The following is a 27,612-nucleotide window of genomic DNA, read 5'->3' as shown; positions in this document are numbered from 1 at the left end:
ATGGTGAAGGAAAAAAGTAGAAGTATAAAGGTACATGGCTCTATGAATAATTACTTATTAGTTATTTATCATTAACATTAACTAACGCTGACAGTAGCCAAACAGGCTGAAGCTGAGCTTAGGCGATGTTATAAACCACAGGTATCGTGATTGGTAACCTACTGTTAGCTTGCTAGTGGGTTATTTTAATATAAGTTAAATTATATTTGCATTGTTATGTAAAACATCGTATTTAGGTCTTTGTTAAGTTCTTTGTGACTGCTCTGCCTGTTTACACATTTCAAAAACAATCAAAACGGTTAGCTTGTTTTAAAAAAGCATCAGCAGCTGGTTTATTTTATTTCTTTCCAGCAATAGGCTGTGATAATGGTTGTGTTAAATGTATAAAGCAGAAATGATCAAGCATGAACAATATATAGTTAATATTTTCCAGAGGAGGGTTGGGAACGCTTTTAGCTGAGGTCGGCCCCAAAGTTAAATTCTGCTCTGATATCGAGAGCACCAAACCACCTGTCGGTGTGGTGTGTAGACGAGCAGGTGAAAATGTGAAGTTTATTAAAGTAAGTGAATTTATAATGCGTCCTTCACAGGAAAATAAAGCAGGTAAAAAAGAAATAAAACAGATAAAGGTGAGACAAATATTCCTTAAACTTTAATTTCTTTAGCTGTTTTGAACAGTAATCTGCTCTGACAACAAACTGGTAGGAAAACCAGGTCAGTAAAAGCTCTGAGATATAGTGCAGTGGTTAAAACAAGATTTTAAAAATGTGTCTATGAAGTTAAAAGGGAGCCAAGACTAAAGAGAGAAAACGTTTTTTAAAACTGAAGCGATCTCGTTCCCGAATTAGTTAAAAGACGTGCCGCTCCGTTTTAAAGAGATGATTTGTTAAGACGGGTAAATAGAGAGTTGCATTGATCCCAACGAGAAAAGATAAAAGTATGAACAATTTCCAGCAGTTCCACTTTAGAATTAACACGTCTTAACTCAGCAATGTTCCTCTGATGAATGAGGGCTGAGTCAGCTTCCTGACAGTCTAAAGACAAAAACTGTTCAGGATAACCTCAAGGTCACATAAGCTAGATTTAGCCAACCAATTTAACCAAGACCTGATGGCAGCTTGTTAGGTTGGAAAGAACAGGAGAGATGGATGTCATCTGCGTACAAAATTTGGTAAAAAAAAAAAAAAAAGTTAATTAAATGACCGAATTATACAACATACAAGCTAAACAGTATAGGTCCCAAAACTGATCCCTTTGGAACTCCGCAGGACAAAGTAACCTTTTCCAAAAGACGGAGATTAATGGTGATAAATCAGAAAATTCTGTTTTGTAAACATGAAACCAGTCTAATGCTGATTTAAACACAATCATCACCTGATGGCTTTAAGATTGTTTGCAGAACATGAAATCAGCACAAGTAGATGAAGATACGAAGCTGAGGTGGATGGGATAGGTTCCAGCCCCTTACCCGTCTGCTCCCTGATAAGGATACGCAAAAATGGATGGAATTGGTACTGTTAGAGAATATGGGGGATGCCAGAAAAAGATAGAGATACCAGCCTGTTTATTGCATCAAAAAGGACTTAAGGATTTCTCTTCCTGCGTGATATAAGATTAGCAGGAATTTGTAGTTCTGGCTTCCTTTATACCAACATTATAAAAACAGTTGTGCACTCTCTCAGATGAAGCCTGTGCATTTCTAATTTTTACCACATGTACTTGATATATGTGTTCCATTACAATAAATCACATACTGTTGGACTCGTGATTCCTAAACTGCAGAGCAGAAAATTGCATTGTACAGAAAAGCACATTAGAATAGGAGTACACTGTAAAAATGACCTTAAAATCTTGCTTTTTGTTCATTTTTCTGATGTGGAAACTGTTTCCATGAAAGCTTTAGCTCTGATCGAAGCACAGTGAAACACTGATCTTAACTGAATTTGTAAATCTAAACAGCTTTCTCAACCTGCTGACAGGCAAGCATGCAATCCTATAAAAGCATGAAAATCCCCTAAGTGGACTTATAATGTGCAACAAGATTTCGGTCTTTATCTGTCGGCCTCAGTGGTGCGATGGGCTGCTGGCCTGAGCTGTTTGATCTCATTATCTGAGTGTGTGTGAGCACAAAAGCAGATGTGATAGGCCGTTTGATTGAGGTCAAATCTCTTTTGCGCTCCGCCGTGCCAAAAGCACCCTCCATCATGCTCCTGACCTCTCTGATGGGCCGGCTGGTGTCAGAGAGCTCGGGAGTGACATGTCAGGTCAGCGAGGCAGTGTCCTATAGCACAAAGCAGAGAATAGAGGCGTAAAGAGAGCAGGAGATGGAGTGGTTGTGGTAGGTGAGCTAATGGCTTTGAGAAAGAAGAGGTACAGGCTTGAAGGTGCAGACTGTGATCTCTTTATACAGCGTACAAAGGCACAAATTATTAAAATGCGGGAACGGATGCAGAGAGTAAATGACTTGACCTAAAACCCATGGGTCAGCACCCCCACCCCTCCACCCCCATCTCCGTATGTGCATGTGTGATTGTGTCCACCCCCACACTGATTGACAGCCGCTGTCTTTGTCTAATAATGGTTTGGGTATTTTTCCCAGGCACTAAAAAAACGCTGCTATCCAAAGGCTCGAGTGGAGGCTGCTACACGTGGGGGTAGAAGTGTGTCCAGAAATATGGAGCCTAAATGTTAACAGATGAGACTGTTGGGGCTAATCGCTCGGTTCTCATGCTCTTTGTTTGACTTTCTAATCTCACATCCTTTGGGAGTGCACTTTTGCAAAACTGTATTTCAGCGCATGCTTCAGCGCGCACGTATCAGCCATCACTTTATCACGAGCTAGATTAGATTAGACCTTTCACCCTTTCTCACTTTTTAATGGTGGAAAACTACATTAGTGCACAGGTGTTTAACATTACATTGAACTATTTGATTTTTGTAATTATGTTGCAAATGAATTCAGTTGAATTAGGATTTTACATGCACACAAAAACAGCCAGAAGAGACAGCTGTAGTCATTATATCTCTTATCTGTATGTTTGTGGACTGTTAATGGGTCGGAAACGGGTCAATCTTGAAGGTCATTTTCATTATTTTATTAAAAATGTTTCAAATGGTTGGATCCAGTTGTGTTTAAAGAACAAAACCATTTCATGTGAGCTAACGTAATACACACATCTTTAAATAACAAACCCAGAATATTAGCAAGGAGCCGGACAACAGCAAATATATATGCATTTATTGATCACCAAAATCAGACTTTTTTTTGTTGCATCTACTAGATCTGGAATTTCTGTGTGTGCATTTCTCAAATCAGACAGTAATAATGTATCAAAGTATATTTAATGATTACTGCACTTACACTATGTTAGTATATTTTAAATGAAAATATACATTTTACTCCAGTTTGCCATGGTGGCAAGATATCTGAAAAATAATACGCTGTTTAAAATGAATAAACTGTCACTACTTTTATTTTGATAATTGAAAGACGACTTTTAATAGAGTGCTTTTAGGTACCAAAATAAAACATCTGAACACTTTTTCACCCCTCGAGGACAAACAAAAGAACAAAAATCCATTTCTTTCCAAGAGACATTTTGCTTTATTGCGTTGCCTTTGACACAAGAGTCACACAGAGGTTACAACAATCGTGTCATCGAAAAAACCTTTGATGAACTCAGAAGCTTAATGCAGATCTTAGAGAGCGGCAACACAAAATGGAAAGATAATTGTATCATCTGCTCTAATGGCAGCTATTACAACAATGGTGATGGTGACCTGGAGGCGTGGGGGGAGCGGGAGGACGGGCCCTCTCCGGTGACCTCTGCTCGGGAAAGGGCGGGCTCAGGCAGGAGTCGGAGCGTCAGGGGCTCGCCACCTCGTCTGGCACTGTGAACTCTCCATTCACAGCCTAACACAACAGGCAGGCATCGCTGTGACCCTGTGGGTGTGACACTCAACCTTTGCCTTAACCTCCTGACCGGCAGTCACAGCTGCAGCTAACCGGCTCGGGCAGGTCAGGGCGCAGTGTCAACTGGAAGAGGGCGAGGGGTGAGAGATGAGAGCAGGGAAGATGGAGGGGGAGGAAATAAAGAGTAAAGGCAGAGCGATTGAAATATGAACGAGTGGGTGACAAAGAAGGTGAGACGTTCAATAAGCCGGGGTCTTAAAGGGTCAATCCACTGAATTTAGAAATAATAATTAAAAAAACCCCAACATATGTCCTCAACATACAGTGCATCTGAAAGTATGCACATTACCAACAGATAAATAGGTACACTAGAATAAAGAGGTAACAAATAAGGTTTTTACAGGATATAAAGAAATAATTATATTGTAAGTAAATTTAAAGACTGTGTCATTTCCTGGTGATTTAGCAGAAAAACAAACAACATGGGTATGCCGTACTTTTCAGGGTGCGGACTGCATTATGGAAACCTTATGTTTAACCTTGCATAACTTCTGGGTATTTTAAAATACCCAGGAAAATGTTCCTCAGTATAACGGGATTACACCATAAATGGCAGATATTTCCAGACACCTGAACGATAACTATACACAAGGTAAGTTTAGACATACGAGAGTGAAGCGAGGCTTAGAAAAGGAGTAGTTACACTACTACGTCGACTACTAACCCTGCTCGGTCACAAAAGGAAGGATGCCTGGCAGCGGCTTCGTAGAGTTGGCGTTTGCAGGAAAATGGACGCGTGCACTGTTGAGGTCAGTCCCGAGGCCTTTAGTGGGCTCAGTCTTTGAGTCCCAGCTGTTTGTCTAATGTGTCTTGTGACATGTGGATCCTTTTAGAGACGCCAAGCTTTAGAGTCCAATTCAGTTTATTGATAAATCTTACATAATCGAAAAGGTAGAAATCACAGTGTTTTCTATGTTTTATTTTTTACCCCCCAAGAGCCAAAGAAAGTGCTGGATGTCATTAATGATTGCTAGATAAATAGATATTCTTTACAGAAAAAGGCTAAAAATATAAGCATCTAATATAAACTAGATAAAAGCAGAAAGCTATACTCGTCATATTTATACATGTAGCTTATGTGATTAAGATATGGATGTCGAGATGGCTTTCAGCGAAGACTTGATGTCTTATAAAACAGTCTCTTCCCTCCTCCACTCCAAGGCTTCCTCTGCAGCTTTTGCAGCTCCGCCCTGGCCGTGTCGACTCTCCATCGAGGCCGCCAATTTCTGCTCCAGCCGCCACACCTGCTCCCGATACTTCCTCCGTATCTGACGGTATGAACTCAAGGCTTTGCTGCGATGAAAAGATCCACATGACTTTTTAACTTTGACTCAAACTGAGCACAAAGGGCCTGATGAACAAACACCAAAGAAGTATAATCAGCAGCTTTCTTTTTCCATTCACCTGTGAGCTTGTGTGAGGCGAGCTATCTGCTCTGCATTGTCCCTCCTGTGGGAGGAACTGTCTGAGACGGCTGCGTTCAGTGACTCATGGACCAAAGCCAGCCGCTTCTTCAAGGCTTGCTCCCTGGAAAAAGAAATAGTGAGGTCAGTGGAGAAAACATGCTGTGAGGTTATTCATTTTGCTGCAAGCACAAAAGATGTTTACTCACAGACTCATATTTAATATGCGTCCTTGGCCTTAGAGCCGCTGTGACGCACTGTGTCAACAGGAGTGCTTTATTTAAAAGTATTCAGCACTCTAGGTCAGAAGAGAAAAGGTGCTCTCTGAAGCACATCGTGGAGAGAAACAGCTAGAAATTCTTTATGTGCAAAGTCTGCAGCGTTCCTAAGCAACAGTTCAAAGCGGCCAAGAGATGTCTGAGACGTATGACGCATTTTCAAACCTGATTATATTCAAGTACGTCCACATATTCAACATCCAGATAATCACTATCATAATTATTATCAGATTTTATTGTTAAGACACGAAACCAAAAGTTGTCAAGAGCTAAAGTGCTTCTATATAGAGGCCATATAACATCGATAGGTATGGAAAAGACAGAATCCAACCCTCACCTCTGCAGGACCGCCTGCAGCTCTTTCAGGATGGGTCTTGTCCTATAACCAGCGATGTCCCCTTCACAACCGAGCTTTGCTGCATTCTCACAGAGCCTCTGAAACACAACGTTCAGTTAGGATAACGCCCAAAGTCCCAAAGGTGTCTTCCATTCACTTCTCTTCTAGCGTATGTGCACTTTAATCTAAAGCTGTGGCTCCCAGGCGTTTCAGATTGTCGTCATGCAATGTCTCGTGTTTTTAGCTCTGAAGTGTTTTTACACTTTAAGGCTGATGGGACGCTGTTGGGCGTGGACACCAAAGTTTGTGAGTATGATAACTTGAAAATGAGGTGGATTTGATATCCCAATATTGACCTCAAGGTCAAGGTCAGAGGTCAAGTTTTCTCAAAATCTTGTGAATGCAATTAATTGAGATTTTCTAATTCATACCATACGAGCTACTACGAGGCTGGGGCGTAGCACTGGTGGTCGCCAGTATTTCTTACAGTTCAGTGTCCGACAGACCGAATAAAGTGATCCACGAGGACAGTAGTGTTGTGGGGATGGAGCTGGACTCTCAAAGTGGTGTCAGAGAGGTGGACGTTGTCCAGGATAAGGACGACGCTGGACGATACCTCCCACTACATGACGTGTTGGCCAGTGACAGGAGCGCGCTCAGTGAGAGACAGAGGAACCATCCCTGCCTGTGGTCAGTTACTGTTCTTACTGTCTCGGAGCGATGTGACCACATTATTTCCTCGAACGTATTCTGATTCTAACATTCACATCATTTGTTTTTATCATTGACCGTATCACGAACATAATACTTGGGTCTAATTTCTCCAGCTGAGCAAAATCAGCTGGTTCAGACGTCTGCATGTACGCGGGAGCATTTATTACACGGCATGGGCGCTGACTGAGATTTTAGGTGAAGTAGCCAAACAGGATACAGTCTGCAGACACCAGGCAGCGTGCAGCACATGAAGTTTGAAAGCTATTCACATTTGTGATCTGGAGGCAAACAGCCAGTGCAAATTAACATCACGGGGTGACGAAAAGCTAAAGGAGCTGTTCCACTCTTTGTCATTTGACAATGACAGAGATGCGCGGTATGAATCTGTGCTGCAGTGACAGGACAGCTCAGCAGAAGACCTTGTGGAACCAAAATATCCTTCCTGGCCTGGAGGGATTCTGCTTTTGTAGATGTGTGATTTCCCACGTGGGGCACCCATATTTGAATCGGGTCTGTCACAGTAGACCAGCGTCCTGCTCCCTCTTGCTCGTTTCACCTTGACTTTGTATTATTTTCCAATTTGAAAAAAAGAAAGGATAAAACCCCGTCTGGATTGCTGCTGCAGGAGTGTATCCTACCTGTTGTTCAGTCCTACGATCCTCCACCTCCTCTTGGAGACTTTCTGGGATGAAGACTCCAGCTGCTCCCTGAGCCTTCTGGCCCATTAAACTCCACTCCAGACACCTCAGCTCTTTCTCCTTGAGGCGGATTAAAGCTCGCAGATCTGACATCTCCTCCTGAACAAAAGCGGTTATTTAAAGAGTAAATGGCAGCTACATGATAGGATGAGGCACAAAAGCCCAGCTTTGGTTCCTCCATTGATTTGATAAATATTACCTCAGATTGTCAATGCATGAAGATTTCTTTAGAATATCCTGATGTTGTGTCCCTTGATTTTTCTTTTTTGTTTGCATGTAAATTCATGAAACTCTGTCTCGTTTAGCTGGTTTGCACTTTTGTTTGAGTTATTATGAATTTATTATAAAGGCCAATCTGTATATTCATGGCGTCTCATCCACTATATCCTGTATTTGTATTTAGAGTACTATGCAAACAGTGTTTTAGGAAAGTATGCAATCTAAATATTTTACTCCTTTTATAGAATAAATCTCAGTTTTACTCATAATCTCTTCGCATCCATATTTGTGCATGCTTTTATTTTTTTTTTCCTGGGCATGGTGTGATTGTAATGTACGTCATACCCTGACTGAGATCAGTTCATAAAACAGGGAAGCCTTCTCCTTCTTGTTATCAGCAGGTTTGTCTTTAGTCATGTGACCCCCTCTTTGTCCAGGTGGGCTCAGTTTGGCCTCTGCTCCTGGACCTGGCTTAGGGAGGCAAATGGCTGCCCGGTCCCTCTTCAGGCGCTCAATTTGCTGCCGGAGAGCCGCCTCCCGATCCTCGGGCTCGGGCGTCCTGTGGGGTTACTTGCAGTGAACAAGCTGACAAAAGCGGAGCCCAAGAAATTTGCATATTTGAAGTTCCTACGCGGTGATCTCGAACTCTTTCATCAGCTTTGTTGTGTGTAAGCGTTTTAAAACATCACCTCTGCCCCGTGTGACTCGGTGTTTCCGTCTCCTCTGTGACCCCTGCTGTTGAGAAGGAGGTGGACAGCTCTTCAGTTCCCATTTTCCTCAGCTGAGCTAATGGACTGTCTGGGTCCTGACTGTCACCGACCGGCTCTGATGATGGGGAAAAAGAGAGAACCCAACTGTGTCTGATGCTTGAAAGCCGTATATTGTACATGTCAGTGTCTGAGTGCCCTTTGGTGCGAGCAGTATAAAAACTCGGTATTCCATCACCTGCTGAGACGCTCTGCTGAGGACTGCTTTGCTGCTTCCTGGCGTCATAAAGCGACAGCAGCTCGCCATAGGCCTCTTCACACTCCTCACTGTCAGTCACAAAAGACAAAACGTGACCTTGCTAATACTGTTAAACCGACCTGCGCGTGCTGATGGTTTCTGACAGGTGATAACAAACTCGTCCAGCGTTGACACAGACAGAAATATTTATTTGTACCAGTATCTGAGAGCCATCTGCAGGGCCGAGCAGTCGGACTCAAGCCTGTTTAGCGTGAGATTGATCTGCTCCGACTCTCCTTTCCTTCGCTCCAGAGCTGCAGTGAGACGTTCGTTTCTGGCCTTCAGCCTCTCGATGCATCTGCGGTAAAGTGAGTGAGGATGAGGCGATTAAGAGTGAAATGGCTTTAATGATGAAAATAACACATGTCACTAAGGAAGAAGCCGATTTACTTGATTGGTTGAGTTAAACTTCAGCAATTACATCATCAATCAGACCAGTGAGATTTGAGATTTGACCCTTATATGCACTTTGAGGCGGTCTTCAGGAGGTAGAGCAGGTCATCTACTGATCGCAAGGTTGGTGGTTCGATCCCTGGCTCCTTCAGCCTGTATGCTAATTATCCTTGGGCATAAAAAACTAATCCCAAGTCAGAGTGTGAATGTTAAACAGAAAGCACTGGTGAATGTGGCATGTTGTATAAAATGCTTTGAGTACTCTGTTAGAGCAGAAAGGTGATAAGAACCAGTGTACCTGTTACAGATATCTACCTGAATCTTTAAATGAGCTGTGGGAGGTTATAAGAACACATAGTCATAAGTCTAGTAAGTGAACGGGTCAATAAAAACTGTATCTGTGTCTTTCTTTACAGACATGTAAATACAGGGACAGCGTGTGTCAACAATGTGGTAGTCGAGTTTTTATTTTTATTTATAACTCCTAAACCTTCTAAGCTGCTAATCACTCCCACCTGTTGAGCCGCTCTGTCTCAGACTCCAGGCTGAGTGGGCTGGGACAGGGACTGCCCGAGTTAACTGATCCCAGCGGAGATCCATCCCCACCCACAGTCAGAGGCGTCACAGCTCTGTTGGCTCTCCTGTGGAGTAAAGGTGAACCGGGATAGGGGGGCGGGGCCCAGTCTGGACTTAGGGCCCCAGCAGTGGACCGGTAGGAAGGAATGTGGCCGCCAGACCTCCAGGCTTTATGGAGACCAACCAGCTGAAACACAGGAGAAAGGCAGCTGCACTGATTCTTGTCAGTCTCTTGTAGTGTTTAGTGTATCTTTGTCCGCTGAATGAGATTCATTCTGGTTAATAAAGTACGAGACATCTTCTCCCACCTTGTTCTTCTCCTCTTCCACCTGGCTGATGCTGCTCTGTGGGGGGCTTCTGAGAGCAGACTCCTGTTTGTCCCCATCCAGCGTGTCTTCCTGGTACTGGTCTCTTGGGAAGCTCGACCGGCACGAAATCCCAAACTCTCTTTCCATCTCTTCCAGTATCTGTCAGAAATGAAGCAGGATCATGAAAGGGACTGATGGGAGTCTAAGGATAGTCTGAACAATGACATTTTTTTCTCATAAACCGATCCGTGCTGAATTTTCTTTTTTTATGAAAGAAGAAGAGTCAGTATATGGACACTGAAGCTCTTTTTTCTTGGGCTTTGCAGCTTTAAATTACTTAATAGATATTTTAATTGTGATTATTCTTATTTGTTTTTAACTTATACCTGGCTGGCTTTAACCCAGTTCTCTTGAGCTGCTCTCAGATGCTCTCTGTGCTTTTCCTGGTCAGAAGCTGTGATGGGGGCCGCCCAGGTCCTTCTGAAGCTGATGGAGTCCTCCACTGACGATAAAACCTCCTGCAGTTTGCTCCAGACAACACCACTGCCTCCTAGTGGATAGAAAGCAAAGGTGCAGGGATGTATGCAGTATATGATGCTCTAACAAACATAAAATATGCAATAAAGGACATAAACATAAAATATTAATCATTCTCTTTGGTGGAAGCTTCTGGATTGGATGAAAGTGCATGGCATCCAAACTGATAAGATCTGCTGATGAACGAGTGATGCTATGGTAACGCCAACCTTGGTCATTCAGCGGAGGTTTAGATGTTGGGCTGTTTCTTTCTGGGCTGCTTCTAACGAGCCGGTGAGACAGTAGATCTGGAACCAGAGGCCTGGATGGAGCCGGCGGTCTCGTGTCATCTGGTTCACTGCAAGAGTAGTGCGTTTAGACGAGCTATAAGTTGAATATCAAACTCCCTATTAATGTGAAAATATGTGTGGTATTGCCCACAAGGATGAATACAAATCCACAGATTTCAGGTGTCTTGTAAGGATGGCATTAGTATTCAAGTCAAAGTCGAGCCAAAGGTGATGCTGCAGCAAATCCAGCCGTCGCGCCGGGCGCCTCGCTTACCTCGGAGCTTTTAGTGACCCCATCTTCTTGTTCAGTTCAGCAATGATGTTGAGCAGCGTGCCCACTTCAGCCTCACACTGAGCCAGCTCTGCTGGTGTAGGCTCGAGGATGACTGCAGGGTCACAGCCCTCGTGGTAGAGGGGGATATAGTCACTCGGGCTCATTGCCTCCTTGTCACACCTTGACCCTGCATCCAGACTGTCACATCTGCCTCGCCTGAAATCCTACAGAAACATGGAGTCGTGTTTGGACTGAAAGAAAAAATAACTTGGTGGTCCCATTCATTTAGTTTTTTGCTGTATTTTTTTGTATATTTCTGCAATCTGTCACTTCTGTGTGCACCAATAATAACACACATCACACCCGATGTATGCAGCCTTCTTTCTTCCTGTGAACAAGCACCTTTCAGCGAGTACAGCAAAATAATCTAATTATATAATGTATCAGCATTAAAAATCTGTTACGCTATTGAGCCAAACATGTTTGGCAGCTATTGTTCTGAGCAGCGGAAAAGGAGGAAACTAAAACATCCTGACATCCAACTTCCTGCCAAGCAAATATTTGTGGACCGAACCATCTATTGTTTTCATGAAGAACACTGAACAAATCTCTCAGACACAAAATGTTGAATCAGAACAAAATGTAACTCTTTTATTATGGAATTAACTACAGTTAGATGTAGAATGAAAATGTACTTTTTAAACAATTAAACACATACATCTTTTTTAATAACACACGTATATATGGTGCAGGCCACAGTTGGCAACATACTTGAAATTCCTTATCCTCATTATCAAACTATTCCCAGTCAGTGTCAGAGAAAAGTCATTTAGGCATGAAAAGGGGGAATAAAGACCTTACACATACTGTCAGACCAACTCTCTGATTTCAGATTTGTGGATTTAATTACTTATGTGCAAAGTGCATGTTTTCAAACAGTAAAAAGTCTTACTCTGCCTTATCGATGGTGCAGATTAAATCATTTAAAAGTCTCTATTATTAGGCTGCAGCAGTTCTGCAAACAACAGTTCTTCTCTTATGGGGCATATTGGAGCAACATGCGACATCTGCATTAGGCATTTACCAGTGACAGCTTTGAACGTCATTACAAACTCGTATACTGTGTCACATATCATAAGCTTTACTGGATTTATGTTGCTCCCAATCTCACTACACCTTCAAAACAATCCCTCAAACATTTCATCATAACTTACCTCCATGCTCGCTGATCTGTGTGACTGCAGAAGTGACTCAGTTTATCACGTGTAAAAAAAAAAAAAAAATTGACAAAATGAGGGTCTGTTTTCTTCAGTCCTACTATTTTGTGTAATTATATTTTCCAAGAGTCAGTCAGTCTCTGTAATAAGTCTGCTCTCTCCATGTCTGCCTAACACTGTTTTGTGTGATGGGTGAAGTAAGTGGAAAAGTCATCCCCACCCATTCCCTTTCACTCTGAGTCCTTTCCTGTTTTGTCCGTAGTGTGCTTCCATGTCTGATTATGACCAAAGGGGGTGTGAATTATCCTATCTGGTTATAATGTGATATATATGCAGGAAAATGCTACCTGTTTATTTTTTGGATACATTCTGCACACCAGTGTTGGCAAAAATATAGTAAAAGACTCACTTTGGTAGAATAAATTCAATACATCAATAAATCAATTGATTACTTATGCATGACAGTATCTGTGGACTCAAACAAAGCTTTTTATGCTACTACTACTGTTACTGCAGTAAAAACTATATTATTAGGTCAACAAAACTGTTTTTGAGCACCACAACCCATAAACTTCATTACCCACAATTCCATTGTACCCCTTCCAGTTTCTGGTTATTTCATTTCCGTTCAGGAAGTGTCCGTTCAAAACAAACGTTAGCTCGCTGTTGGAATATTTCTCAGTCCTCAATGAGTTTTTACCGTATATAAATACAAGACCTGTCGTAATAATTAAGTAAGTGTGTTTTCTTCTTCTTCCAAATGTAAAAGTTATACTTTAGTTCACAGAGTGACTGATTTGACGTATTTGTTTTAGTTAAAGCTAACTAATGCTAACGGCTAATGTTGCTACAGCCGCGGAGCATCAGCTGCTCTGTCTGCTGTGGTTTTTAGCACTTTGTCAGGTTTTCTGGTCGCATTGACTCAAGCTTTTGCCAATTAATAATATTTCCTGTAAATATACACCACCGCGTTTATCTACACATTACACTCGAGCTAACACGTAGAGAAGCAGTCCTTTTGTGTAAATGAACTTTACACTGGACTGAGTTTGCATTGAAAGTAAAAATATGATTTTAAAGTTGATGAAAATGGTTGTGTGGTGGTCTGGTGTAAATGTGCCCTCTGTAAGATAGGGACAAGCGGTGTTTGCCGTTTACGAGAAGCCCGTGTTTAGGATTTTAGGTGGATTTGCACTTGTTGGTCTTTGTGAAGGATGGACAGCAAGCAAAGTTAAAAATATTATACCAGCCTTTTAATGTCAAGTGATTCCATCACCTGTTAAATGCTAGAAATCTTTGAGATCCAGAATAACTTATCTAACTTCACCTCACCACCTCCACTTCTGTAGCTTCCTCCTTTATCAATGGACACACCAGAGCCCGGCCCAGCAGATGGAGAGGAGCGTCTCGTAGAGCTCCGACCTCGAACGCGCTCCAACCCCGAGGGTGCTGAGGACCGACGCAGCAGCACTGGCAGCCTCGGAGGCAACGGGAACTCCAGCATATCTCAGCCTGCCGTGGGAAGTCGTGTGGAGGGAGAAGGTGAGGCCTCGACCAGCGACAGCCCTCCAAGTTCCACCACTGCAACCATCTCAGTGTCTACGGCTCAGGCTGTGGCTCCCACTGCCGTCACAGGTGCGACTGCTGCGGCCAGTGCTGCGGTACCACTGTCCACTACGGCCGTGTCAACCAAAGACAGGCCAAAGTCCACACAGCAGCACCCCACACTCACCACGTCCGTCCCTTCACCGGCAGAGTATCAGCTCAGAGTGCCCCGCGTAAACTGCCCAGAGAAAGTGGTGGGTCCACTTAGCATTTCTGATTTTTGAAGAGTCACAAGAAAAAGAAAAAAAAAGTCATTTTCACTGTCAGTTCTTCTCTTTTATGACAGATTATCTGCTTAGATCTTTCTGAAGAGATGTCTTTGCCAAAGCTGGAGTCCTTTAACGGGTAGGCGGCTGCATGTTAAACTTCATTGTGTGTCGTCAAAGTTTCACCCCCTAATTTGACTGTTTTTCACCTAGGTCTAAAACAAATGCTCTGAACATATCCCAGAAGATGATTGAGATGTTTGTCAGAACAAAACACAAGATTGACAAACGGCATGAGTTTGCTCTGGTGGTCGTCAACGATGACGCCCTGTGGGTGAGTACGAGAGCTGTTAGGATGCTCTTTTTTATGTGTTACTTCTAAAAAAATGTAGAAGACTCAAAACACTTTTAGCCGTTTGTTTGGGTATGATCGTGTAGTTCCTTTTTTTTTTTTGTTGTTGTCTATGGCAGTTGAATGCACTTCCCTAATGTAACATCATTTAATCCATCTGTGGACATATCTCAGCTGTCAGGCTTTACCTCTGATCCCAGGGAGCTGTGTAGCTGCTTGTATGACCTGGAGACCAACGTGTGCGAGTCCTTCAGTATCCTTTTACTGAAATTGACAAAAAAAATGCTAGTAACTTCTAGATGTTTGGTTTTGACCCTTAACTCCCCTTTTATAGACCTGGAAGATCTCCTTAATGTCATGTAAGTAAAAGATCTGCTGTAAATTTGCTTAAAAATGCGAGTTTTTTTAGCTTCTAAACATATAAGTGTTTCAACTGAGCTGTTTACTCATTTTGTGCCTTTGCAGACGTCAGAAAATCGAGCTGCCGTTGATGGATAATATTCAGACTATCCCGCCTCCGTATGTGGTGCGGACTGTGCTTATCTACAGCCGTCATGCTGGGCAGCTGCAGTTCAACCCATCTGAGGCTGTTAGTGTAAGTACAGCACAGTCTCTCTTTGTGTCTGTATTTTAGTTTTTACACGTGCGACCTGTTCCTGACTGTGCACTTTGTGTTTCTCTGTCCTGTCACAGAAAATGCTGCAGTCACCATATTTTTTCTTCGACGTGGTCTATTTGCACAACGGGGTGGAAGAGCAGGGGGATGAGACCAGCTGGAGGGTGAGTGCAGAAGCTGGTGATGAAGGGTTATTGGTTCAAACTGTGTGCAGCAGCTCCATGTACCAGGTTTGACGCCCTTTTACCTTCAGAACTGCCTTAACCCTTTATTGACCGGCCCTTCAAATTTACCTGTAAAATGGGCCCGCCGGTGGGCCCATGGTCAATTAAGGGTTAAATCTTTATGGCACAGGTTCAACAAGGTGCTGGAAACATTCATCAGAGCTCTCGGTCCATAAACCGTTGCATCGAATAGTATCCAGTCTCAAACTGACCGCAGCCTTAGACTGTCACTGACCAGGTGGTTAAAGGTGACTCCTTTAACCACCTGGTCAGTGACAGTCTAAGGCTTCATGCTGTGCCACAGCGATGCAGTTACTGTGTTACCAAAGGGGGGGAAAGTGTGGATGATTATTAACATGAGGAATAAGAAAGCAGAGGAACATAAAATAAAGGTGATGGCAAGCTACATTGTAGCCACAGCTGCCCTGGGGCGCACTGACAGAGGCGAGGCTGCCAGACACTGGCGCCACCGGGCCTTCTGACCACCACCAGTAGGCAAACATGGGGTTAGTATCTTGCCCAAGGATATTTGGCATGCAGCCTGGAGCAGCCTGGGATCGAACCACCGACCTTCTGGTTAGTGGCTGACCTGCTCTGCCACCTGAGCTACAGCCACCCCGTATTAAAGCTCTTGCAGAGGTCTGCTCTGAGGCAATTCACTGCATGTCGTCCCCTGCATCGTCTCCCAGCTTTCATGTCTTCTCTCCACTGTCCCATCTCATTAAAGGCTAAAAGCCCCCCAAAATATATATTTGAAAAAATGAACCATCTATACCTCCAAGCTCATCTTTTAAAAAATTTTCTGCACATTGTAAGACAGCGATGGCAAACTCTGGGCTGTGGAGCTTTTGCACACCCGACTCTCCTTCAAACCCTTCTCTGCTCTTGTGTTCACACCCAGTGATGATAAAACTACTGTACTGACACTAAAAACCAGCACCAGCCTTTTGATTTTGTATGTAATAAGCTGTTTTACACTGTCTCACCTGACATTCTCTTGCATACTCTTAAACTGAGTATTTGCTTTTTCTCCAGGACAACTACACCTCTTTCAGTAACCTGGACTCTAAGGGCATGTGTTATCGCTTTGAGGTTTCCCTAGGCGGACCTGCCATTGAGCTGCACAATTGCATGGCCAAACTTCTGGCTCACCCTTTACAAAGGCCTTTCCAGAGTCATGCATCTTACAGCCTGCTGGAGGGGGACGACCCCCAGGACATTGAGGCAACAGTTTAAAATGGGACACTGGCTTCTTTGTGAAATCCACACGCACGCGTGTTTTGGTTTTTCCTCCACATTATGACCATTTTTTTCTCTTAGCTGCTGTAATTCATGTATTATTTGGGATGTAGGTGTAGATCTAAGGATAACCAAGGGGTTTGGTGAGTTGCCAACTGCACAGACATTGTATGTCCATACTAAAATAGACGAGTGATTTTTCTTCATCTTAACTGCAAAAAACATGCAGTTGTTAGCTGCAGGTGTCGTGGGAATGATTAAAAGTCCCAGAATCCAAGAAAAGGGTAAAAGCAGTAAGAATAGTTCAAGAACAGCTAAACGGTGTAAAGGCATCATTCATCCCTTATTGCTTTCTTTCTAACACACACCACACTGCTCCAAAGCAGGCGATCAGGAAACTAATGAACCTCAATTTGAAGTAGTGAATCACAGAGATACATGTCATAAAGTATGTGATCCTGCCTTTTCCTCTGTTGCCTGTTTTAATCTACTTTCTGTTTTATAATGGCTTGTTTTCTTTCTTAGCTGTCACACTTACGTTATGTTACATAGGCAATGAAAAAGTAATAAAGGGTATGATTGTAAAAATGGCCCTTTGTACTGCCCGTAGATGCACTCGAAACATGTTGTGTACAGATTACATTTGTAAAACTGTTTCTGTGGATTAAAACAACGTTCGTTTAATGACACTTGTCATGTTCATGTATTTGTCGTTATTTTTTAATGTCTAGGTTTTGTCAGGAGATGGCAGCAAAGCCTCTGCTGTTCTTCAGCTGTAACTATGATTTCACTGCAGCTCAGATGTCTGTATTCGTGTATACGGCGGGTGATTAAGCAGTCGAGCAGCAGACCCCATTGTAAACAGGAAGTCTTCTCCAGTTGTAGCATGAAGATTAATTCAGTGTGGAGGTTCTCAGTCTTGTTCTGATGCTTCACGTGCTGTTTGAAGCCAGCTGAATGTTAGTGAAGTACTGACAGCATCAGTCATGTCTTTATCATATTCATTCAGTTTGGTTCCACTCCATATTTTCCCCTTGTTGTTCGTGAGCTGCATTGGCTCTGTCCTCCACGTTGAGAATCACCGCTTTAGTGGTAAAATATGTTTTCCCGTCACCTCAACGATGTCTAGTCTGTTATCTTAAAAGGTGTCTTATCACGGTCTTCAGCCAGTTGGTTTCCTGCTTTTGTTCACGTTATCTAACGAGTCTTCCCGACTCGTTGTCTTCTGTCACTCTTAACGTGCCTCATAAATAAGTTTTTTTCCACTTGAGGACAGGTTGTCAGGGAGACAATAGGGAGCAGGAAAGCTTCAGGCTTAGAGGCCCTTTCCCCTTTCACACCCTTCCCCGGCAGACCAGACTGCGCCTGACGTCACCAGCTCAACCGTGGATGCCGTGGGTGGGACGGGGGGTGAAGGGTGTCTGCGCTCTGCAGGGAGAATTTGTTATTCCCCATCCCCAAAGAATGACAGGTCCCTATTGTTTTCACTCCTTCACTCCTCCACTACCACGACTCCTTTCCGTGCTCGTTCAAGACAGGATATGCTGGGAAAAAAATAATTTTGTTTGGCATTTTCTGCTTTTACTCCTTAAATGGTTTATATTGTTCATCAAGCACCAGGGGAATACGATCAGTCTGCAGCAGCTATAATTAAATAGGGCACTGATGGGTAATATTTCCTGTTGTTTCTTCATTATTTTTATATCACATGAAGTCATGGGTAACATAAGCAGTCTTACTAAAGTACTGAACGTCTGTGCTTTTAATTCTGGTGGACATGAGTCCTGACTGATTTGATCTGAGAAAATATCAGTGGCTTAGTATGGTGGCCCCTAGAGACAAAGCACGTACAAATTCCAAAACACATACAAAACTACAAAACTACAAAACACGTACAAACTCCAAAACACAACGGAAGTGCTCCAGGACGCTAGGGGCAGTGTTGAGCTTTTGTTACCTAGTGGCTACACAAGCCAGGAAGTACCAGCGACCGGATTTTAGTGTGTGGTAGTAACAGGTAAATGAACTTTTTAAAAAAAATTATTTGAATATATATAAGTGTGGTTGTTTTTGTTGCAGGTGTTTTCCGCCGGTATCCAACTCCATGTGTTTGCAACAAACTTGCCGTTTATTTTGCAAATCGAGCTCAACACTGCCCCCTAGCGTCCTGGAGCACTTCCGTTGTGTTTTGGAGTTTGCTTGTGTTTTGTCTCTAGAGGCCACCGAACGTGGCGTGCTTGTTGATGCCCGCTGAGCTGCTTGGTGTATTTGAGAAACTGTTGATCTGCTGGGATTTTACTGCACAACCATCTCTAGTGTTAAAAAAGAGGTTTTATTTATGTAGTGGCAAATCACAACTGTTACTTTGTACTGTAAGGTCAAGACCGTACAGTAATACAAAGAAAAACCAGAGCGCTTCAACCAACGTTTGTAGAAGAGCATCTATGAACGACTGTGGCAGATGGGCCCCAGCAGCAGGAGGCCTCACCTGTCAACAGGAAACTGATGATCAAAATTGGACCACAGAAGATTAGAAAAATGTTGCCCGGTCTGCTGAGTTTTGATTTCTGCTGCAAATAGCATGAAATCATGGACCCATCCTGCTGCAGCCCAGCCTGGGTGTTGTTGCTAGGTCCATATCTATGACCGCAGGGCGCTGTGATGCTGTCGCGGCAATATGGACCAAAATCTCTGAGAAATGTTTGCAGCATCTTGTTGTTTCTGTGCCACAAATTATTAAGGCGGTTCTGAAGGCAAAAGTGGGTCCAAACGTTACCTCCGGGGCATAATGAAGTGATTGCTCGCTTATTTTAAACCCTAATTTAAGGTCATTTAATAGAGTTAGTAGATTCCACTACAGGAGAGCATGCAGCCACAGTCCTCTGCAAAGGCGACTTCTTTAGGCAGCGTGAGCACATTTTGTTAGAACTGAAGGTTTTCTTACAGTTTTTGTTGAAAAGCTGTAAATTTATTTATGTCTTGAAGATCTTTAAATATAATTCCCATCACACCAACTTATTTTTGTTTCAAACGTTCCATGGAAAGTTTCTGATAACTTGGGCAGCTTTGCAGCAGGAGGCTGTCCTGCGACAGAGGCTGATTAGGGACGGGAGGGGAAGAGGCAGGAGAGGTTGGGCTGGGATGGGCAGGAAGTGTGCCTCTAGCACCAATTATAAACATGACCCTTCTGGACACCTAAGGGTCATTGTTTACGTCCATCACTGCCTGCCACTTGTGCCTGTCTGCTTCTTCACGTCGGCAGTGCTGCAGAGCTGTAAAAGGCGAGCAGAAGACCGGGAAACCATCACCTCACTGCACGCTCGACTTCTTCCATCTTCCAGAGGGGAATACTTGCGGATTTTCTTTATGGACAAATAATTTCTCTGTAGTCAGTCATGTACAGCTCCAGCTGCTCTCGGGCCAAACTGAGCCCAGAGGTAAGGCACCTGAACAAGTCCAAAGGGAAGAGCTGCGGCTACTACATGAGGATCGTCTTCCTCTTTTCTTCTCTCATCCAGTCGCTCATCATTGTCAGCTTGGTGCTTTTTGTCATCTATGGACAGCCGGAGAAGACTGCAGCAGAGAAAAGGGTCAAGGTCAGTGAGCTGGTCTAAGTTTAGTTTATTAAACTGAAGCATTCAAATATTTTTAAAGACATTTGAATGTCCAGGCCCACCTTAAATAACAATACAACTGCTTATTAGTAGAATTATTTTTTGAGAGGTTTTCTTAGATTTCAGTGATGTCATGTTCAGAAACCATTAATGTTGTTTTTCCACTGTAAATATTTTTTTCTAATTATAATAATTTTAGTATTTTATTTGATTTCCCAGTTGTTCTACTATCATATGTAGAGCTGTATGAAGCAGAGATGGCTTTGATGCTGAGTGCTGTTATCCTGCAGGAGCTGGAGCTGGGCTTCAATAAACTGAGTAACAACAACATCGACCTGAGGAAGGAGAAAAGTAAGATGGAAGCTCAGCTGAAGGCTCGCGCTGAGGAGAGAGCAGCTCTGGAGAAAGAGATGGCGAAGCAGAAGATTGATGCCAACAAGACGGAGCAGGATTTGAAGAAAAAGTCTGTAAGTTCACTTCCCCGTTGGTCCCCAGTGCAAGAAAATATAATCGTGAATCATTCTTCAAATGTCTTTGTTTGTGTGTTTTTTCTTCACAGGAGGACTGCAACAGGTTACTGAACCTAGCACGGCGTCCCCCCCCTCAGTTACAGCCCCCTCTTATGGTCACTAGAAGCAGCACGAGCAGTATGTACCTCAGTGCTTCTTCTTCTTCTCAGGGATTTATCATCTCATCAAACATGAGACATAAACAGTGTCTGCAGATGTAATTCTAAAGGTGAACAGTTAAAAGAATATCGATGCCGCGGATCTTTTATCCAAAACGCTTTTGGGTAGCGAGGTTGATCTCTTTCTGACTAAACAGTTAAACATGTTGCAAACCATCTGGAAACTCATTATCTAATAACTCTGAAGCATTAATAAATTATGCGTTAAGCCTTAATAAGCATTACTGTGAGAGTAATTATTTGGAGTTGGCCTTAATAAGAGTAAAATCGTCGCTTCGAGTCTCCCTGTGACAGTTTCTGTCTGTATCCTCCAGGCGAGCTGAGTAATCTGAAGAGACGCTACGATCAGCAGGAAGCCAAGCTGGACGTTGTCAACTCAAACTTCACCCAGACGGTGCAGAATCTGCGGGATGAGTTAGACAGCGCCGTCAAAGACCGAACGCGCCTCAACGACGAGGTGGTCAAGCTGCGGCGTGACAACACCTTTCTCAGGGAGCAGCACGCCTTGTACACCAGGTACGTGTGTGTGGCGTGTGCGACTGAAACAACCTGAAAAATAAGCAAAGTTAAAGCATTTTATTTTATTCTTTCTGCCTCCACCAGCAAGTGCAAAGAGGACTTTGCAAATTCTCTAGAAGGCATCACGACAGTGACCAGAGGATTCTTGGACCGGATTAACAAACTGTTTCCTCACCAGCTCACCTTTCACCTCACCTGCGACAGCCAGCGGGAGCATATGGACAAGATAAAAAACAGCTGCACGAACCTGTCCAGAGACGTGGAGAATAAGTTCCAGGTTTATCTCGACAATGTGGGGAAAATGGTAATTTAACACTTTTTAATGCCTCAGTGGAACCGTGGTTATACTTTAAAATCACTCTTTGGTGCAGCTGCTGCCAACTCAGAGATGCATCAGATCAGACAAACAATCAACCAGATCTGGGTTTTTAAAGAAGGGGTGATAGGCAATCGTAATTTCACTTCTCACTTTATTCTGAAAGGTCAGATAAATATAGTGAGCTATACCGTGGAAGAGAGATGTCTGCATAAAAGAGGTTTGCTTCAGTAAATTAACTACTTGAGGGAGAGGACGTGTTTATTTTCAGCCACTTTCAGCCTTTAAACTTTTGAACTGTCCCTGAAGAAGTTAATTCTGTGGAATATCCCAGAGTACAATCTGAATGGGAAACGGCTTTCTCAAGGGAGGAAGTCTCTGCATTGTATCATTGCTGATAAATGTAGCTAAAGAGACAGATGTCCTGTGAGGCGAGTGCCAGGTCAAAGCAGACGTGAAGTATGTGTCTCTGCTGATGCAGCACTTTAAAATGAGCCTCGGACGCTTTCAAAGTGTCGGGTCAAAGTTCTCAAAACAGCTTAAAAACGTTCGAAACGTCATAAATATTTTGATATTTTTCATGTTTTTACACAAAATTGCAGCAGGGGAAGCAAAAAAAAAATTCTATCTACTTATATGTTGTCCATTATTAAAATAAAATTGTGTTCTGTTTTGCTCTCAGGTGTCTGAAATTCAAGAAAAGTCCAGTGAGCTGGAAGTGAAAAACAAACACTTAATCTCCGACTTCGAGGAGTGTCAACGCAATCACTCAGAGTTTGTTGAAAAAACTTCCAAACAGTCGCAGATCGCACAAAAAGCTCATGACGATAAGGTAAATCAGATCTGGATGGACGGGAAGTGAGAGCCCACTGTGTCGTTACAAAGCAAATGCACCGTTTATGTTCCTGTTTTTATCTGCGTTTATAAGAGTGCAAATCCTACAGTTTCATATTAGACACAAACACTGTTTGACTTACACTGTGTGTATTTTCCTCAGGTTGAGAAATTACTGCGGGAGAAGGAAGAACTGAGACAACAACTGTCCAATATGAAGGTAAAAGACACGAACAAATAAACAAACAAATACTCTGTCACAGAACGAGAGCTTGATTAGGACTCGGAACAGATGGAGAAGCGAGATGACAAAGGAAGGCAGAAGTTCACAAAAGAAAGCTGCACTAATGTGCTGACTGTGTCTAACGTTAAATGACAGTGAAATAATCCTTTATTTTGCAGCCCGGTGCTAAACCTGCAGGCTTTCAGGCATCCTCGCTGCAGGGCAGACACACTCCAACTAACTGGACTTCTGTAGGAACGACCGGCATCTTCAAAGCTCCAACGGTAAACGTTCAGATTGCTGCGAGCTCGAAGCTTCATCAGCCTGCAGATATCATCCCTGTGACAATGATAAAATACTGATGCTGAGCAGGGATGAGACCTTTACACGTCCAGCTCATTTTACTTACAATTTTTTGATGTTTTATCTTCCAGGTGAAATGAAATAATGCGTCCTGATGGTCACAGAGAGAGGAGAGCGGCAAATCCAGCCCACAGCGCTCAGGACTTTGTTTTTTAAAGCATGTGTATATACTAGAGTGTGCAGATACTTTGCCTCCATATAGTAACTGCATCATTATGTGTTTTTGAACTTCTGCTGTGAAAGCATGTTTGTACCCAGGTAAACGTAAGAAATAGGTGTACATATGTCCTTTTGTGTGTCTCTCTGTGCAGGTAGAAAAACTGACTCTGGAAAAATACTTTTGTTTGCTGTGAAACGATGAAATTTAGTCCCGCTGACATTAAAAATGTAACAAAGACTCAGACACGGCTTCAGGCAGCAGCTGCTCACTTGGCTGTGATAAACAGACTAGTCTTAAAATAGCAACTGCTAAGTTTCCCAGTGGCTGGCAGGTCTTCACATGAGATGTTAACATAGCCCGGATGACAGTACAGATGTCCATTAAGTCATAAACACGTGGTCACGTCAGCCGAGTCGCTCGAAGTCGTAAACACTGGATGTCAAAAAGAGAAATCATGAATTCGACTGAAAACACTTTGTTTTTATGATCAGCTTAAAGAAAAGAAAGAAAAACAGCAAAACAGCTGAGTCTTCATGAACTGTCATTTTCCAGTTTCGTTGCTGTTTTCAGGCTTTACTGCTTCCTTTTCTTGTCATAAGCACAGGTCGCTGAGCACGTCCAGCCTGTGGCAGGAAACAGAAGTCTGCTTTTATGATTATTGTGGATCCGTTTGGACATGAAAAAGATGTCAGGAAAACAACACAAATACAATGAAAAGTCGTGTTATTTGGTTATCTGGAAGACTGTTTCATGGCTACTATTTATGTAAATACTGTATATTTAATAAAAATAAACAACCATTTCAGTTATGCAGTTTTGTTTTGTTTTTTAAATTTTACCAGATGTTCAGCTTTACGGGGTTAAACAAAAGTGCTTGTTACAGTTACATAGTTACAGCCATCTTTATACAAACGCCCACATTCTCAGAAACTCTAAACTGCAGGTGACTGACAACCAGTTTCACACACATGAGACCTGTTCTTTCATTTCAGAGGTTAAGCTTGTATCGCGTTATCTTTTCACTGTAATAATTCTTATGTGGTCCAAATGCACGTCACAGCCAACCGCCTTAACTCACAAAAACATGCTTTTTAGTTTTTAAAGGCAAAAACCAAAGAAACAAACAAGCAGCAGCTGAGGCGGCTGCTGTGACGGCCTGGCACAGCACGTTAACGAAGGAAACACAGCACTGGTGTCCGTGGGTTCTAGGCCAGACTCGTGTCCTATGAAGCCTTTAAGGAATTTTGTGCGTGGGCATTAACACTGAGACGGTCACCGCCTCCTCTTTGATTAGTGAACACGGTGTTTAAGTTCAGACACAAAAGCGTTTTTGCAGAACATCTTTGCCTATTTGTATACAGTGGCTTGCAAAAGTATTCGGTCCCCTTGAACTTTCCCACATTTTGTCACATTACAGCCACAAACACGAATCAATGTTATTGGAATTCCAGGTGAAAGACCAATACAAAGTGGTGTACACGTGAGAAGTGGAACGAAAATCATACATGATTCCAAACATTTTTTACAAATAAATAACTGCAAAGTGGGGTGTGCGTAATTATTCAGCCCCCTGAGTCAATACTTTGTAGAAGCACCTTTTGCTGCAATTCCAGCTGCCAGTCTTTTAGGGTATGTCTCTACCAGCTTTGCACATCTACAGACTGAAATCTTTGCCCATTCTTCTTTGCAAAACAGCTCCAGCTCAGTCAGATTAGATGGACAGCGTTTGTGAACAGCAGTTTTCAGATCTTGCCACAGATTCTGGATTGGATTTAGATCTGGACTCTGACTGGGCCATTCTAACACATGGATATGTTTTGTTTTAAACCATTCCATTGTTGCCCTGGCTTTATGTTTAGGGTCGTTGTCCTGCTGGAAGGTGAACCTCCGCCCCAGTCTCAAGTCTTTTGCAGACTCCAAGAGGTTTTCTTCCAAGATTGCCCTGTATTTGGCTCCATCCATCTTCCCATCAACTCTGACCAGCTTCCCTGTCCCTGCTGAAGAGAAGCACCCCCAGAGCATGATGCTGCCACCACCATATTTGACAGTGGGGATGGTGTGTTCAGAGTGATGTGCAGTGTTAGTTTTCCGCCACACATAGCGTTTTGCATTTTGGTCTCTTCTGACCAGAGCACCTTCTTCCACATGTTTGCTGTGTCCCCCACATGGCTTGTGGCAAACTGCAAACGGGACTTCTTATGGTTTTCTGTTAACAATGGCTTTCTTCTTGCCACTCTTCCATAAAGGCCAACTTTGTGCAGTGCACGACTAATAGTTGTCCTATGGACAGATTCCCCCACCTGAGCTGTAGATCTCTGCAGCTCGTCCAGAGTCACCATGGGCCTCTTGGCTGCATTTCTGATCAGCGCTCTCCTTGTTCGGCCTGTGAGTTTAGGTGGACGGCCTTGTCTTGGTAGGTTTACAGTTGTGCCATACTCCTTCCATTTCTGAATGATGGCTTGAACAGTGCTCCGTGGGATGTTCAAGGCTTGGGAAATCTTTTTGTAGCCTAAGCCTGCTTTAAATTTCTCAATAACTTTATCCCTGACCTGTCTGGTGTCTAAATCTAATCGAAAATCTGTGGCAAGATCTGAAAACTGCTGTTCACAAACGCTGTCCATCTAATCTGACTGAGCTGGAACTGTTTTGCAAAGAAGAATGGGCAAGGATTTCAGTCTGTAGATGTGCAAAGCTGGTAGAGACATACCCTAAAAGACTGGCAGCTGGAATTGCAGCAAAAGGTGGTTCTACAAAGTATTGACTCAGGGGGCTGAATAATTACGCACACCCCACTTTGCAGTTATTTATTTGTAAAAAATGTTTGGAATCATGTCTGATTTTCATTCCACTTCTCACGTGTACACCACTTTGTATTGGTCTTTCACGTGGAATTCCAATAACATTGATTCGTGTTTGTGGCAGTAATGTGACAAAATGTGGAAAAGTTCAAGGGGGCCGAATACTTTTGCAAGCCACTGTATACAATAGCATCACTTCTTTTCCAGTGCACGTTTTCTAATCATTTGCACGATGATCTAACAGGTTGTGTCCTCATTTAAGTTTGTGTGAAGTCACAAGAGATGTTTAACCTTTGACCAACAAATTCTACTCAGTTTATTCCTAAATCCGACGCAATAATTGTGCTAAATTTGAAGATATTTCCTCCAGGTGTTCTGCATTCACAAGAACGGGATCGTGGTGACCTTTGACCGATATCTGGCTCTATCTCAACAAAGTTTTTCTGTTCTGTCTTATAAATCCCGAGGATTTGTTTTAGTTTCATTTTGTGACAAACTTGCGTCAGACGTGGAAGAAATAAGGCCAGACAGAACAAATATTTGAGTTTGTTTCCATATTACATAAGAAACAAACCAGGTTTATCTCCCAGACTCGCTGTACACAAGGATGTGTGTGTTACAGGTGAGCTGGTCTGCCTCCTGTTTTCAGGAAATCCTTTGTTTCGCATCAAGTGTTTCCACTGCCGTGTATAGCTACGAATGCACTCACGCTGGTTTAAGTAAAATGCGTGCAGGGGTGGAACCTGCTGCACCGGAGCAGACAGTCATTAATCAAAACTACAGGAAGCTAATGGGCAGAAAGCTAAAAGTACCCATCATCAGTCACATATGGACCAAACTGTGACGATGAGGTTAAGCTTAGGCGTCATCTCTTTTTTCCATTCGTGTGCAGACTGATGATTATGAGGAAATGTTATCATGTTGAATTTGTTTAACTACATTATTATAACTCAGGGCACTGATATTTGCAACCGTGATGATTCAGCTAAAATAAAACACCTCAGGTTTAGTTAACACGAGGCGCTGATGGACGAGAATATCGCGAGCTGCGTTTTTATTGTCACAGATCTCTGTCATATACCCTCCATATAAAAAGAATTAAAAAGACTAAACCTGGATGGATGGATCCATCACATTAATGTTAACCATGTGTAACAATGTAAAATGATACATTTGTAGATAACATATCAACAGGACACATAAAATTGACAACAACCACTGAGCTTTCACGGAGCGGCACCGTAAGCGTTGTGAGGTCCCAAAGAAGTACAACTTTCCTACTGATATACAAAACATCCGACTTTCACAGCTGTAGTAAACACAGTGACCCGGAGGCCATCGCACACGGGCAGGGCTTCAAAGACAAAGCTCCAGAATTTACTACCACTAATTTGTCTGACAACAAGCCCCACTTTTAGTTTACACTTCCCTTGTTTTGCAATTAATCAACGCAGAACATGAAAGTCAACAAAAAGGGTGACAGAGCAGCACAGGAAGAGGAAAGGTCAGATAGCACAGCCAGAAGCCAGAGACGCAGAAAAGGCAGAAAGGCAGCGGTGGTGCTGGGTAACAGAGGTGCAAATGTCGTCAGAGACGGGGCAAGAAGACACCAACTGGGGAAGAAGGGTGAGGAGTTCAGCGTGGAAACATAAAT

The 27,612-nt window shown here is 42.9% G+C and overlaps 3 protein-coding genes across 3 annotated transcripts; 2 read left to right on the top strand and 1 right to left on the bottom strand.

Annotated features, from left to right (window-relative positions):
- Positions 1-4,817: 4,817 nt before the first annotated feature.
- On the bottom strand, positions 4,818-12,397 carry ushbp1 (Usher syndrome 1C binding protein 1). The gene is made up of 14 exons (XM_063460346.1): positions 12,199-12,397; positions 10,985-11,208; positions 10,651-10,778; positions 10,291-10,454; positions 9,905-10,063; positions 9,536-9,783; positions 8,785-8,925; positions 8,568-8,656; positions 8,312-8,447; positions 7,968-8,181; positions 7,344-7,502; positions 5,992-6,089; positions 5,378-5,500; positions 4,818-5,266 (listed from the first exon to the last, which is right to left on the bottom strand). The coding sequence occupies exons 1-14, from the start codon at positions 12,202-12,204 to the stop codon at positions 5,101-5,103; spliced, it is 2,055 nt and encodes a 684-aa protein (XP_063316416.1). The 5' UTR covers positions 12,205-12,397; the 3' UTR covers positions 4,818-5,100.
- Positions 12,398-12,830: 433 nt separating this feature from the next.
- On the top strand, positions 12,831-17,130 carry babam1 (BRISC and BRCA1 A complex member 1). The gene is made up of 9 exons (XM_063500996.1): positions 12,831-12,935; positions 13,551-14,000; positions 14,093-14,151; positions 14,226-14,346; positions 14,539-14,617; positions 14,699-14,723; positions 14,830-14,959; positions 15,058-15,144; positions 16,240-17,130. Exons 2-9 carry the CDS (start codon positions 13,566-13,568, stop codon positions 16,438-16,440), a joined length of 1,137 nt encoding a protein of 378 aa, XP_063357066.1. The 5' UTR covers positions 12,831-12,935; positions 13,551-13,565; the 3' UTR covers positions 16,441-17,130.
- A 1,548-nt stretch (positions 17,131-18,678) lies between these two features.
- Positions 18,679-23,950, top strand: plvapb (plasmalemma vesicle associated protein b). Its single transcript, XM_063501000.1, has 9 exons — positions 18,679-20,039; positions 20,348-20,524; positions 20,617-20,704; positions 21,060-21,261; positions 21,349-21,568; positions 22,263-22,412; positions 22,578-22,634; positions 22,817-22,921; positions 23,072-23,950. Exons 1-9 carry the CDS (start codon positions 19,839-19,841, stop codon positions 23,078-23,080), a joined length of 1,209 nt encoding a protein of 402 aa, XP_063357070.1. The 5' UTR covers positions 18,679-19,838; the 3' UTR covers positions 23,081-23,950.
- The last annotated feature ends 3,662 nt before the right edge of the window (positions 23,951-27,612 follow it).

Source organism: Pelmatolapia mariae, linkage group LG17 (assembly GCF_036321145.2).
Source record: "Pelmatolapia mariae isolate MD_Pm_ZW linkage group LG17, Pm_UMD_F_2, whole genome shotgun sequence".
Lineage (NCBI taxonomy): Eukaryota > Metazoa > Chordata > Actinopteri > Cichliformes > Cichlidae > Pelmatolapia > Pelmatolapia mariae.
The sequence above is the reverse complement of the archived record's forward strand: the minus strand, read 5'-3'. Positions and strand labels throughout refer to the sequence as shown.

What these genes read in the sequence shown, in the direction of transcription:
- ushbp1 (XM_063460346.1), bottom strand. An exon ending in GGGTCACTAAAAGCTCCGAG is followed by an intron (nt 10,779 to 10,984) that starts GTAAGCGAGGCG and finishes CTACTCTTGCAG; the next exon opens with TGAACCAGATGACACGAGAC. An exon ending in CGCCTCACACAAGCTCACAG is followed by an intron (nt 5,267 to 5,377) that starts GTGAATGGAAAA and finishes TTTTCATCGCAG; the next exon opens with CAAAGCCTTGAGTTCATACC.
- plvapb (XM_063501000.1), top strand. Translation starts at nt 19,839, where the DNA reads ATGTACAGCTCCAGCTGCTCTCGGGCCAAACTGAGCCCAGAGGTAAGG. An exon ending in CAGCACGCCTTGTACACCAG is followed by an intron (nt 21,262 to 21,348) that starts GTACGTGTGTGT and finishes TGCCTCCACCAG; the next exon opens with CAAGTGCAAAGAGGACTTTG. An exon ending in TCGACAATGTGGGGAAAATG is followed by an intron (nt 21,569 to 22,262) that starts GTAATTTAACAC and finishes TTTTGCTCTCAG; the next exon opens with GTGTCTGAAATTCAAGAAAA.
- babam1 (XM_063500996.1), top strand. Translation starts at nt 13,566, where the DNA reads ATGGACACACCAGAGCCCGGCCCAGCAGATGGAGAGGAGCGTCTCGTA. An exon ending in GAAGATCTCCTTAATGTCAT is followed by an intron (nt 14,724 to 14,829) that starts GTAAGTAAAAGA and finishes GTGCCTTTGCAG; the next exon opens with ACGTCAGAAAATCGAGCTGC. An exon ending in ACCCATCTGAGGCTGTTAGT is followed by an intron (nt 14,960 to 15,057) that starts GTAAGTACAGCA and finishes GTCCTGTCACAG; the next exon opens with AAAATGCTGCAGTCACCATA.